This window comes from Rhinolophus hipposideros (assembly GCF_964194185.1).
Source record: "Rhinolophus hipposideros genome assembly, chromosome: 4".
Taxonomy (NCBI): domain Eukaryota; kingdom Metazoa; phylum Chordata; class Mammalia; order Chiroptera; family Rhinolophidae; genus Rhinolophus; species Rhinolophus hipposideros.
In genome coordinates, this window is record NC_138050.1 from 87672772 (window position 1) to 87686619 (window position 13848).

The 13848-nt window shown below is 33.1% G+C and overlaps 1 protein-coding gene across 9 annotated transcripts in view; it reads left to right on the forward strand.

Annotated features, from left to right (window-relative positions):
- Positions 1 to 13848, forward strand: part of PCDH9 (protocadherin 9) — an 899210-nt gene that overhangs the window by 319555 nt on the left and 565807 nt on the right. For 4 of the 9 annotated variants that reach the window (XM_081046845.1, XM_081046849.1, XM_081046852.1 and 1 more), the window contains exon 3: positions 13158 to 13259. The exons of 3 other annotated variants lie outside the window; for them this stretch is intronic. In XM_081046845.1, the coding sequence (XP_080902971.1) occupies positions 13158 to 13259 (102 nt within the window). The remainder of the gene's footprint in view (positions 1 to 13157; positions 13260 to 13848) is intronic. 2 more of the 9 variants (XM_081046847.1, XM_081046850.1) reach the window with 1 other exon arrangement.

A 13848-nucleotide genomic window follows, 5' to 3' on the forward strand; every position in this document is an offset into this window, starting at 1 on the left:
GTTTTCTTGAATCTCATTGAGTTTTTTCAAAACTGCAATCTTGAATTCTCTGTCATTTAATTCACATATTTCCATATCTTTAAGTTCATTTTCTGTAGACTTTTCACTTTCTGGGCTGTCTTGTTGCCTTGGTTATTTATGGCAATTAGTGATTTATTGTTTTTCTTTCTAGACATCTACAGGAGTGGTTTCTGCAACTAGTTGATAGGAAGACTTCTTTCTTTTGTTTTCCAGTATGTGTTGGTAGAATGTTTTATTTTTTCTCTGACTGCAGCCTTTTTGTTCTCTCTCATACTGTAGTGTTATGTTTTCTCTGCACTATTCCAGCTTCTCACACAAGGGGGAGATTCCCTGGAGGGAAGTCTTCTCGTCTGTTAACAGTTCATGTGGATCATAGGACACCGTGTTCCTGTGGGGAAGTTCCAAAGCTCTTCCTGCACCATATTCAGAGCCCGTGTTTTTCACCAGTTCTGTTAACTCCTGCAAGGATCCACCCAGATAGGTGGGGACAGAGGCGGGATGAGTTGTGAGAGGTAGCCCAGAGCTATGGTGGTGACCACTACCACAGCCAGCCCTGCTTTCACAGCTCCCCCACCCCCTTTGCTGGAACTAATTGGGCTGGGAGTCCTTGTCTGTGGCCACAGTTCTCAGAACTGCAAATATTCTGTTCTTTTGATCTTACACTGCTACTGTTCTCCTTCTAGCACTGGGAAGGTGGGGGCAGGGTGAGTTCTGGGTGGGGAGGGAGCGGGCGGCTGGTCTCAGTGGCTAAGGCTTCCATCCTCTCCTTGGCAGTGAGGGCTTAAACCACCGTTTCCAGCCTTCTTCCCTCAGTCTTTGCTCTGAGGTCTCTGCTGTGAGCATTGAGTTCAGCCATATTATATGCTGTCCCCTCAGCCTGTGGGCCATAAATGGAGCCCTAGCAGTCCGAGTTCTTCCCTCTCCTGCAGCTGAGGTAGTTCTGGAATGCAGGGAGCTCCGAGCACTGAGCTAGGTCTGCGTCCGGTGCCTGCGCATCTCCGTCTCCATACTTCTCCCTTCCCTCCCCCCACCCCCCGCTTGCGCAATTTGCCCACCTTTAGGTGAATTCAGTAGTGAGCCTCTTCGTCTTGCCTGTCTGCTGTGCAGGAAGTCCTTTGTGGAGTTATAGTTGTTCCATTTATTGTAATTCCAGGGGAGATTTCCAGAGGCTCACCACACACCACCATTTTGATGACATCAAGAACAAAATGTTTTATAAAATGTTTTCTATACATTGTTAAATCATTTTTTAAAATAGTGACAATCACCTCTACTTCATAAAACTATCATGAACTTAAATATTAACTCTTATTTAATTTGAGTAAATATATTTATTTTGATATCATTGCAGGAGAAAAATGTGTTATTCTCTGAAAAAGAACTGTCATTCCATATCCTTCTGAAAACACTATATAAAAAACACACACAACGGATAAATTCCACTATCTACTTCACTCAGTAGATTTCATTTTCCCCTCTGCTTTGAAATATTTACATGTTGCTGAATATATTTGGTATATATACAGAATTCATCAAAATCACCATAATTAAATCATTACCATCAACTTTTCAGACAAGTATGATTTCTTATTTTTATTCTTTTTAACTATTTCATGAAAAACTATTTGGGATGTAGAAAGATATTAAGAGATGTTTGTTGAGTGAATAGATGTGTTTATTTGGGGGAATCTTCATAGAAGATACATTTAATGTGCTTCATGAAGAGAATATCAAATCATATGTTTTATCATTGTCTTCCTCAAAAATGTTTCTCAATTATGCTTCACATTAGGTAATACACATTTTCAAAATGACTGTATATGTCCCTGAAATTTATTTGTGGTGAACTTCCATACCTCTCCTGTCCAGGGGAGCAACTCGATAAGGATAAATTAGAGAAGTGTCAGTGTTTTATACAGTCATGTAAGTGTTACAATTCTATGTCCTCAGGATTAAAAGATAAACAGTCAAGTGGTTTTGTTGAGGTTATATTAATTTGCAGTTGGATACAAAGCAAGTAATTTAAAAGATAAATCTATTAGCAGTGAATACATCTGTCAATGTTACCTGTTTGTTGAAGTATATTCCTTCAGATATTCTTACCCCAAACCTAAGAGAAAAAACATTTTTGAGAGTTTAGAGGTGAGCATATTTCTGATGTGACTTGGTCTTGGTTTCTTCAAATTCATAGAATTTAAATTTTTAAAAATACATTTGAAAAACACTATAGCCTTTTAAACATTTACAGCTAAATACATTCCAAACTTGCTGAAGAGATTCTATCCAACATCACTGTGATTAGTGTAATTTGGCCCTAAATACCCTACACTATTTCAAAAGCTACTCAATGTACCAATTATTTTTCTGAAGAGAAAGTAGAAGTATAGTCAATAAACATGAGACTTTTGATAGTGGTGTTTTTCTCTTCATGAATAAAAAGATGGAGCATAAGCATTAGACATGATATGTTGTTTTTAATAGGGTAACACATTTTCAAAGCCACCAGCAAGATAAGAGCAAATGGTTATAACAGAATCAGTGCTAAAATGTTAGCATTCCTGAAGTCCCTTTATCAACTAAATTATGTACACCATTTTCTGAAAGTCTAAAATTACAGACTGATATTTGGGAAAAAAATACCACCTTAACTTTTAGGGTAATATATCAAATAATATCATATATATATATATATATATATATATATATATATATATATATATATATATATATGAATATTGCATTTTGATTGGAAGAGTTGAAGGAGACCCTGTAGTCTAAACTTTCATGTCAGAGACAAACACCCTGAGCTTGAAATGACAAGGTCAGAAGATGGTAGAGCTTAGGTTCAAGTGCAGTTCTCTAAAGTGCTAATGGGCACATTCTAGTGTATTCTGAAATATCCTTGTTTACTCTAAATCATTAATTAAAAAGTTATAAATTTTCACTAAAATGTACATGCTGTACATTTTGCATAGGTGAATTTAAACTAAAAATGTGAAATTGTCAACTTACAAAAACATATCTAAAATTATGTATTCTAGAGGGAGCATCTGTTTATTAATGTACTATATAAAAAAAAAGCAAAGCATGCTTTCTTTCTCTGCATATGCTATTAAAAATATAGGTTCCAACTTAAGGATCTTTTCTAGAAAACATCTCAATATGAGAAGTATAATAACCCACTGAACTATTTAAGAATTTGCCTTAAAAAGACAGTATTAAAGTAACTGGTGTGGTCTTGATTTTTTTTTTTTAAATTAAAGTCTATTGGGGTGACAATTGTGAGTAAATTTACATAGATTTCAAGTACACATTTCTGTAGTACATCATCTAGATCTCACAGCCTTGAATTTTTAATTCACTTTAAAGGACTCTAGATTTGAATCTCTGAATTTATTACCTGATTTCTTTGACTGGAGGTTTACTTAAAGACGGGCAAGGCTAATATTATGTTAAAAGTTTATTTTTGGAAAACATTTTTTTTCACGATATGAGATCATAACTCTACTATTGGCAATTATGTTCAGTTCAGCTGTGTGTCTGTGTGGTTTTTTAAATTTTATTTCTCTCTTTACCACAGACATTTCAAATATAATTTTTAGTAAGATTATTTTTTTTCAGAAATATTTCACCCTAAACTTCAAGATGCATTTGTGTTATATATGTATATATATGTGTGTGTGTGTGTGTGTGTGTATATATATATATATATATATATATATATATATATATATATATAGTTCAGGATATTTATGATATAATACAATGTGATTTATTTCTAGCATATTTAAAAATTATAAATAAATATATAATTTATCTTCATAGTTAAGGGTGAAATATTTTAGAAAAATATACATTTTGATATAATAATAATAGCAATTCTGTGTAATAAAGAAACAGTCGTGCATATACAACTATATAAAATCATCCATAAAAAAAAAAACATGTGAGTCACTCACATGAAACATATATTCACAAGCATGGTGCTTGTATGTTTGCATGTATGCACACACGTAAATGCAATTCACAAATGGCCACCTCTGCATAAAAGAAGAATATTTACTCTGTGGAGATTTCTTCACTGTATACCTGAACTCTCTTATATCTTAGGCCCATATAACTTTACTTTGCATTTTAATGACTATTAATAGAACATATTAAATACTAATATCTGTTCTCTAATAAGTTAATGTTAGCACTGTATTTGGCACTCTTTCAAAACTCTTTGGGAATTTTAACCACCTACAAAATTTGAACGGGCTCTTCTTAAGCATTAATTGCCTAGAGTGAAAATGAAACTTATCATTTTCTTTTACTGAAGTGAAGTCTTTCAGTTCAATCTGGAAACAGAACAAAAGATTTCATCTTCAAATTCTAAGCGAACACATCTAAAACAGGACCTCTTCCATAATATCTAGAATTTAAAATAGTTTTAGACAATCTATTTTTTGCATATTCAGAAAAATTTACTTTTTGTTTCTCTTCAAGATACAAATACAATTAAATCAAAAATATATTAAAAAGTCTCAGGATTTTATAACAACAAATAATAAAATAAACTTAAATGAATAACAAAACAATAGTCATGAACGAAAACAGAGCATTCATATTCCTGATTAAGTGTGATACTGAAAATGTCTAATTTTGTGTTCAGATGGAAGTTATTATCTCTCCTTCCGTGTCTGTGGAGTTGCAAAGGTTTATATAGCCTGCTTTCATTTATTTAACATGCAGAATTAAGTTGCAATGTGCAGTGCCTAATGGCATTAATAGAGCTGTGCCCAAGCAATATAACGTGTAATCCTTTTGTAATTTAAAACCTTTTAAAGTATTATTGTTCTTGTGAAATGGCTTTACAGTAAGGTTATAATACAAGGAAGGAAACAGTAAGGTTATAATACAAAGAAGGAAACAACAGGGAAATTGTGAAGTATAGAGCATTAGTATTTGAAGTATACTTTCTGAGGGATTTTATTTCTATACTTGCCCATAGCAACTGGGTAAAAAGAGGTGCATAAAACTAATATACACCCATGAACCATTTAAAGAAAATGTTGCAGTGTGCACAGAGCAGCTTCAATCTGTGGTCCTTATAAAGGTGGATTTGCATTGCTCTTCCTTGGTCAGTAATGACCTAAAATTGTATCCAGTTTGTCTATATTAAGTTAGTGAATTTAGTAGTAATTGCTTATGAAGGAATTTATAGAGCTGCATGTGGAAAAATATATGGGCTATACATGTATTTATTTATTTAGCAAAACTGTGCTTACCCTCATGCACCCAGCAGCCCAGAACCTCTGCTGGGAGGACTCTTTGACACACTCAGGGTTCAATTCACAGATGTTTGCTCTGTTACTGCATATCTAGAGGGAACCTGCTAAGTAGCTTGACATAGGAGGCTATTTTTCAATTCTTAATTGAATTACCAAAAATTCTACAAGATTACGAAGTTACTTTTTTTTTTCATTCTCCTCATATTAAATACTGTATTAAGACAAGGTTTCAAAATGTAGCCTAACATAAGCGCTCTCAAAAACTGGATGATTTTTTAAAAAATATATCTCTATCTCTGCCTCTGTTTATTTGTGAATAGTCTCTTAGGAAAGGCTTGAAAGGTATTGCATTGAAGGAAAATCAACTAACCAAACATTGTCAGGAAATGGACACTATACAGAATTGCTAAAATTTTATAGTAACCAAAGATATTTATGGCAATAGATTGCTATCAAATACCACTTAAGCAATAACACGTTGAGAGAAAGCTATTTCTTGGTTATGATACTTGGCACCTATATACTTTATTAAATTGTTACAATCGTTTGAAAAATGTCAGCCAGCATATAATAGAGACTATTAAATTGTGGAATAGCATATGCAAGAGGAATTCCTAAACAAAGAAAAAAATAAAAATAAAAAAAACATGTCATCTGTTACTTCACGTTGAACCTCTTCCTGAATTTCTTCAGACTTTACTTTCACATCCTTAGATATTTTTTTTTTTATTAGTTTCAGGTCTACAAAACAATGTATAATTAAAGATTTAAATCCCTCACAAAGTGATAAACTCCCCAATCTACTACCTCTCTGACATTGTATATAGCTGTTACAATTGCACTGATTTTTTAGATATTTTTTAATCCTCGTTTTACTTAGATGTGTTAAGATTTTTCGTGATTATAAAGTATTCTTATATCTCAACTGTTTTGGAACAAATGGGTTCCATTTAATGTATCATCAAATAGTAAATTGATGTAAATGTTGTACTAATGCTTTAAAAGTGACATATAGCTACAAAGTGTACAATAAGAAATACAGTGTATTTTTAAATCTGTTAATATCGCTTAATTACAGGGAACTATAATTGAGGGAAGTCAACTGGCCTATTTAATGGCCTGTACCAAAAGACCATATAAAGTGAGCTTTTGTTTTCTCATTAATCCCACATGATACATTCAAGTGCTCATAGTTCATTGAGCAGCAGTGATTACGTTCATCCACTTTAGTCTCTCTGCAAACCTGGAATAAAAATGGAAAAGCTTGATGGACAGAGAACTAGAATGCTATTGAGAAAGAGAAGAAAGGAGGCATATTTGGGACATGAAGAAGAGAGAAGTTCTCTAGACTGAAAGGAGATCTGGAATGGGGTTGTGAGAAGTGTGGAGGAGAATTTACACAAAGTGAGCAGGGTCAGTGGTCAGTTCAGCAAGTGCTGAAGCATATCTCAGTAACATACATACCAAGGAGTCTGCTATATTGGAAGAATCTAGAGGCTGGGCTTGGCCAAGTCACTGGGGAGGAAAATGCTGCTGGCCCTAGAAGTTGAACAGGAATAAATGTCTTCATATACACAATAGTTAAATGCAAATGTATCCACCTAGGTAACATATGGTTGCTAGGAAGTCACTCCCTGCCATGAGTTGCTAAGGGTCCAGTTGGAAAAAGAAAACATGACGACTAAACCCACTGTTTTGTTTAATGTTTCTTCTACAGGTACTCAATCTATGGTAAAAATGCACTTTATTTTGTGAACAAATTTGTGATGCAAAATGTAGGATGTGGGAAAGCTAATTTTGCAATGATTTTGTTTGTTGGGGACAATACAAAACAACAACAAAACAGTTACAAAGAAATTTTCACCCAGAGGGTTAGAAACCAAACCAATCTGTGTGACTGTCAATCATTGTAAAAATCTTGCATTTATGAATTTATTCTTTAATTTCACTTAAAACATTTACCAAATAAGACCTAACTAGAAAATAAGCCCTACCATGATTTTTAGGATGACATCCCCTGAACATAAGCCCTCATCTGTCTTTTGGAGCCAAAATTAATATGAGACCTGGTCTTATTTTTGGGGAAACACAGTACCTAGTACTGCTGCAGGCAATGCATTATATGTTGGAGATAAATTGTCAACAGGAGGATCATTTTCCCTCATGAAGTGAAAGAAAGCAGGACTATATATAAAGGAAGCAGAGAAAGACATTTGCGCTCTAGTACTACAGGAGAGAAAACAAGCATGTTCTGTCCTTGGCTTTAGAAAACACTTTTCATTGAAAGAGCAGATTGTTCTTGAGCCAAATCAGAAGGAGCCTGACACCTATGTGGTGCCTTCATTTCTGAAGATGCACAATTTCAAGATTTGATGGCTTATACAACCTTTCATAACTATTACTAGCAATCTCATTAAGGTATATTTGAAAAATTCAGAATAAAATAGAGAAATAAGAAAAGTATCTATGTTCCTGGTACCAGAATTAACAGATGCTAATATTTTTATATTTGTGTCTCCAATTTTTAAACAACAATACTTTTTTAAAAGAAGAGAAAACAATTTTTAAAAACTACACTGCTATGTAATATGGATGTAGATGATGTTTATTTTAAATTATTTTACTGTTCATCTTTTTTTCTCAATCTACAAAAGTAATCTCCACCTTGAAATTGATATGTATTCTAGCCATCTATATTTCTGTGATTTGATTAGGTATTTATATGGCATTTGGTTTTAAAATATGTACTGCATTTTCATTTTAAGTCAAAGTATATATTACTCAAGCTGAATATCTCTGGGTTCACCACAACCTAATGAATATTTTTGCTTTGTTTTTCAAATGTATTTAATGATGATAGAAAAATAAACCAATGGAGAAGGATACATAGAAGACATTAGAGAGAAGGCTCTAGATAAAGGCTCAAGGCTACCTGATTTGAGACAGAGTAAGTTTGAGGGCATTAAATTATTGGAACCTACTGTATGGATCCCTTAAAATATAAATGCTGTCAGTTTCAAGAAATACTCATAAAATTATGTGCTTTGAGCTAAGCATGTTTAGGAATGTTCTCAAGGTTCTGTCCTTGTCTTTTCGTACTGGAAATTGTTCGTGTGTCTGATTGAGAAAGTATTTTAGAGTCAGGAATCATTAGAGAACCTACCTTCTGAGAAAGTACTCAGGCCTCATCTTCTCTAGGCTTTTCAGTTTTCACAACGATAACAATACGAACAGTTAATTGGTTCCAAAAAGTGAGTGTGAGAGATGAGAGGAAAACCATGAATGTGTGTTTTTCTGGAAGGCTAGCAACACAAATGTGTCTAGAAGGAAGGCATGTGCTATTGCTGGCTCAGGGCATGGCACCCCACTAGAAGGAAGGTGTTATCAGTTGTGTCAAGTGGGATGAGGCCTGAGAACTGCCCCTTGAGGTACCTATGTGGAGGTCATGAATGACCACAATACTTCGTAGAGCAGTTTCAAGGGCCTGGGGTGGTGACAATGTGATCCATGTGGGTTGTCCAAAAAATATGTATGGAGAGAAGTTACCTACACCAAGTAGAGACCATTCTTTACGTGGATTCTTTTCTGTAAATGTGAATTTCTTATTAACATTTAGGGCTTTTGTACCAAAAGTTTTAAGAATGTTTTAGAATTCTTCATAAAAGGAATTCTTAGTTTCTTAAAATGGGTAGGAAAAAAACATAATCAGTGGGAGTTTTTAACAAGTAGAATTGTTACTTAATGAAACCGATGGCAAAAAAATACAAGTCTACTGCCTCTGTAATAGTTGAACAAAATGTATAACGGTTCCATTATTTTTTTTTAGCAAACAACCTTTATTTTATAAGAAGCTAGGTGGAGTAATAGACGAACAGACCGTATTGCTACTACTGTAGAATTGAGTGGAAAATATAAAGAACTACCCCCTTTTTAGCAAAGAAAACAATTGTATCTTATTTATCATTATGTGATTTTTTTCATAAAACTTTTGTTGCTTTTGCTGTTATTGATTTTTCTTTTTATATGTGGCTATGAAACTCTTTCTTAGGAATTTATATAGAAGATTAAGCTAATAATCCTGATTACAAGGCAAGTTGGAGTAGTTATTTCTATAGTGTACTTAATGACAATTTTTCAGGAACTGCAATAGATGTTTCAGGGAAGAAAGATTTAGCCACATAATAATGTGCAGACTATTAATCATCAGTAATGGAAAACTTCAAATCGACTTCAAAGAATAAAACAAATGTATTTAGAGTGATTTCCATTTAAAATGATTGTTGTTATTGAGCTCTGGACCTCTAAAGTTTGATTTACATATGTTTCCTGCAGTATTAAATCTGATTTAGCAAATCCATCTTAACTATAATTCACTATATATTCTTATCAAATTTGGCAAACAGAAAAAAAAATAGTGTGTGAAATCTTAAAATATTTATTGTTAGGAAGGATTTGTGGTGATTAAATTGTCTTCATCATAAGAAATTGGTTTCTTAAAGTTTTGCCTATTTTATGTTTGATCTTAAAATATTTATAGTGCTATCATATTTTTTTTCTTTCTTTTTCTTTTTTATGCTCTAATTCATAGGTTTGTAACCCCCAGAGGCTATTTACATCATAAAACTCAAAATTTGTTAAAAGTAAGCATGTAAGAGTGGGTTAAACTTTTCCTCCGATGCCATTTGTGTTCTATAAACAGAGGCTGTTCCAGAATTAGACACAGGAGGGATTTCGGGTGAAATCTTTTTGGAATAAAGCGACTTACCTGAGTTCTACAGTCATATTGTGCTTGTATTGTCTTTCCTTAGGTAGGTTAGAAGACAAGGAGTGCTGTTAGTGCTCACCCCTCAGTACTGCCACTGTTTATGAAGCACCTATCCCTTTATTTCATAGTCGTTTCATGTATTAAGTCCGATTCTATCACTTCTCATCATTGGATATGATGTTAAATTTAATGCACTAATAACGTCTGTCCCTATCCTCAAATTAATCCTCAGATACTTCATGGTTGAAGCACTGTCAAACTACTCACAGCTCACAGGCCAAGTCATGAGAATTCATATCTTCTAGCCTTCACATATGCTCTTGCTTCTGTCACAGATTTCTTCTAACCGTTGATTCCATTATTGGCCCATCTTTCAAGCCTCTGACCGTGAATCAAACCCAGAGTCAAGTTATTCTCTCTTCTTTTCACAATCTGTGCCTCCATTTTCACAGGGCATTTTTACATATCATGCTGATTATTTGTTTCTGTGTATGATTTTACTGCTAGAGTGATGGTATTGCAGATATTAAATGCCGTATGTGGGCCAGCCAGTACAATTTTGACACATTTGCATGCACTCAGCAAATGACTGATGATCAAAAAATAAACAAACAAACAGAATAGGGGAATGAATGAGCAAATAAATAGATCTTTAAGGAAGATACAGCAGAGTAGTTAATAGCCCAAGTCTTGCCACTTAGGAGTGCTTTAACTGGGCAAATTCTTGCACAAAGGACTTTGAATATATCTGAACTTCTGTCTTCCCTACCTGTTAAGGAAGGATTATATTTTTTACCTCTCTGCAGAGGTTTCTTGTGGATAATACATAAAATCTTGTCTTCATAGATAGAAAGTATTATACAAATATACGCGGTTTTTTTTAGATGCATTATGATATCCATAAAAAAATAATCATGTGGTCTATGATGGGTTAAAAAAGGACAAGGAATAGCAAATGCTAAAGAGCTAGACATGAGACTGAAAGAAAAGTGAAGCCAAAAATTCACTATACTATCCCGATGGACAGGCGAAAAAATGTTAACTTTAGCTCAGGGAGTCCAAAGTCTGGCCTCACATTACAACTATCTGGATATTTTAAAAAGCTATTAATTATCTGGTGTGGGGTGGAGCTCAGTCATGAACATTTTTAAAAATTCCCAGGTGATTGTAATACAGTCAGGGTGAGAGCCACTGCTGGGTCACCAAAATTGAGGAAATGTTTCTAGGGAGAAATACTGCATAATACATGAGGTATTTTTAAAAGATTAATCAGCATGAATAGGTATGAGGAGAGGCTCGCGACAGGAATTGAGTGATTAAAATGTCTAGGAACATCACAAATGAAAAGATCTGTTTCTAAGTAATAAACTCTTTTTTTTCTTAGAAAGTTAAGGAAGCCACTGTGGAGAGAATCAAAGATAGGCCTTATTAATTAACAGTGAAATTGTTTAGACAAACTTAGGCTCATTTCAAGAATTAATCCTGGCAGAGCAGAATTTTACAAACTAAGTCTAGATCACAAGCAGAGGTGAAAATGACAATCACTATTTGTTCAGTTACCTATGAAGAGTTCCTAGGGGATGTCAAGTTTTGAACATAGTGGATTGATAATGTTTATAGAGAGAACAGACAGACTATATATATATTCATACCGAAAGTTTCTAATATGGGGTGGGGTTTGAAAGTTAGATATTCCTAGATTTCCATATTGCTACATCTTCTGAAGCAAACAGACAAAAAAAATAAATAAATGAGATACTTAATTGATATCTTCAGAATGTAACGGAGAGTATCCCAGGAAATCATTTAATGCATGTGCCTTCTCCTGGGTTTAATGTAATTTCAAAATAAAAATAAATATTTAAAAATGTGATGTGAGTGTTTTACACTGATTTAAATATATAAAACGATGGTCTTGAGATAACAATATACTTAACTAGATATACTAAACTCTAAAACTCATTTGCTGTTTAAAATGTTTTTGATAATAATATTCTAACAGCCTGTTTTTTGGGATGGAAAAAGTAAAATTTGGTTAGTGAATCAAAAATGTAGCATACTAGTTTGAAAAAGTATTATCTTCCCTACTTATGTCGTAAAAATCTGTGCATATGTTGTAATCTTATGGGAGAGGAAACATTGTGTATCAATGCTGAACCCTTTCTGGAGGCACTACTTTTTTATTAAAGTAGAAATCTTAGAAACCCCAATGTTTTGTTTAATAAATGACCAAACACCAATACTAATAAATATTATTTTCCTTGAATCTAACCAGATATTTAAGGAAGAAGGCAGCAAGAGTAACAAAAACTAAATGATATCCTATTTTCACATAAAAAAATACTTTAGTGAGGAATATGAGAAAGAGCCATTTTAATATTTTAACAGAGAAAGGCCAAGCCATAATTTAATACCTTACCTTCTATAATTCACATCTATTTCCTAGTGAATTATTTTAGTTAACGTGTTTTTTTTTTAAATAACTTTATATTTGGTACAGAAAAAAGTAAAATCACATTTTAAGATCTTAAACTTTTAGTTTTCAGTTTTGTCTATTTAAAATGCATCATTTATAAAGGCCATGCACATGGTAGATGAGTTTTGCTCATTGCCCCAGAAAGCTGGGAAGCAACCCAACCTTGGGAAAAATATTTTATTATGACTCTTTTTCTTCATCTGTAAGTGAGAAACAAAATAATATCTATATCACAGGTTATCTGTATTACATATATGAAGCATTTGAATAATATCATGCAAAAATAGTTATGTGTGTGGTATCATTAATTTTAGATACTAAATGTGTTTTAGCTACTGAAATAAGCATAGTAAATAAGCAAGGCTTAAAAAATAAAAGTTAAAAATAAAATTACATTTTCGATTTCTTTAGTTTTAGTTAAAACATTTTGACAATTTGTTTACCCTGGGATCGTTTTTTATCTTTTTGGTAAAGGCTCGTTATTAATGCATGTACCTGTGAGTGTAGATTCTTGTTAGTTCAAGTGGTGCTCTTTAATTAGACTCTTAGCAAACAACCATGTCTCTCAATAGACACTCTAATGTGGAGTGGTTTGTCACAATTATTTGGTAATCTCTTTCAGTGTAATTCACACAGCAAAAGTGACAATATTCCTGTCACTCCTCAGAAATGTCCCAGCTCTGCGGGTTTCCACATTCAGGAGAATGAAGAAAGCCATTACGAGGTACGCCATATCTCTATAGAGACCATGCTCGGTACTGAGCAATTTGCATTTTCCTAGTGATTTTAAATACTATAAGTTAACTATTATAAATATTTTCTTTGCTGATCTCTTATGTGTTCATATTTTTATGCTAGTACTTTTTCAAAACCACTTTAAGTAAACAATTTTAGAACAAAAAGCAAATGATAATCTTTTTTTTTTTCCTTTTTGGTAATCATCTAACTATTAAAAAGAGTACAATGTTCTTGTCATTGAATGAAAAGTGTTGATATTTATCTAATTTTGGAGGAAGTAATAAGCAACTTTCACAGTTATATGTTCTTACTAATTTCCTAGTATTAGTTGAGCTAAAAGATGCACAATTCTATTTGTTGAAAGATTGATTTGCTTCATCTCCTACTCTCAAGGAAAGTAAAGGAGACAATGCTGCTTAATATAAACACGCAAAATTGGAATTATCATTAATCGGTTCCTTTTCTTTTACTATTTTTTCTCATCTCAGCTTGATCCTTTATTTATTTTTATTTTGAATTTAAATAAAAATCTTCGTTTTAATGTGTCCATCCACTGTAAATTGTAGAAGATCCCT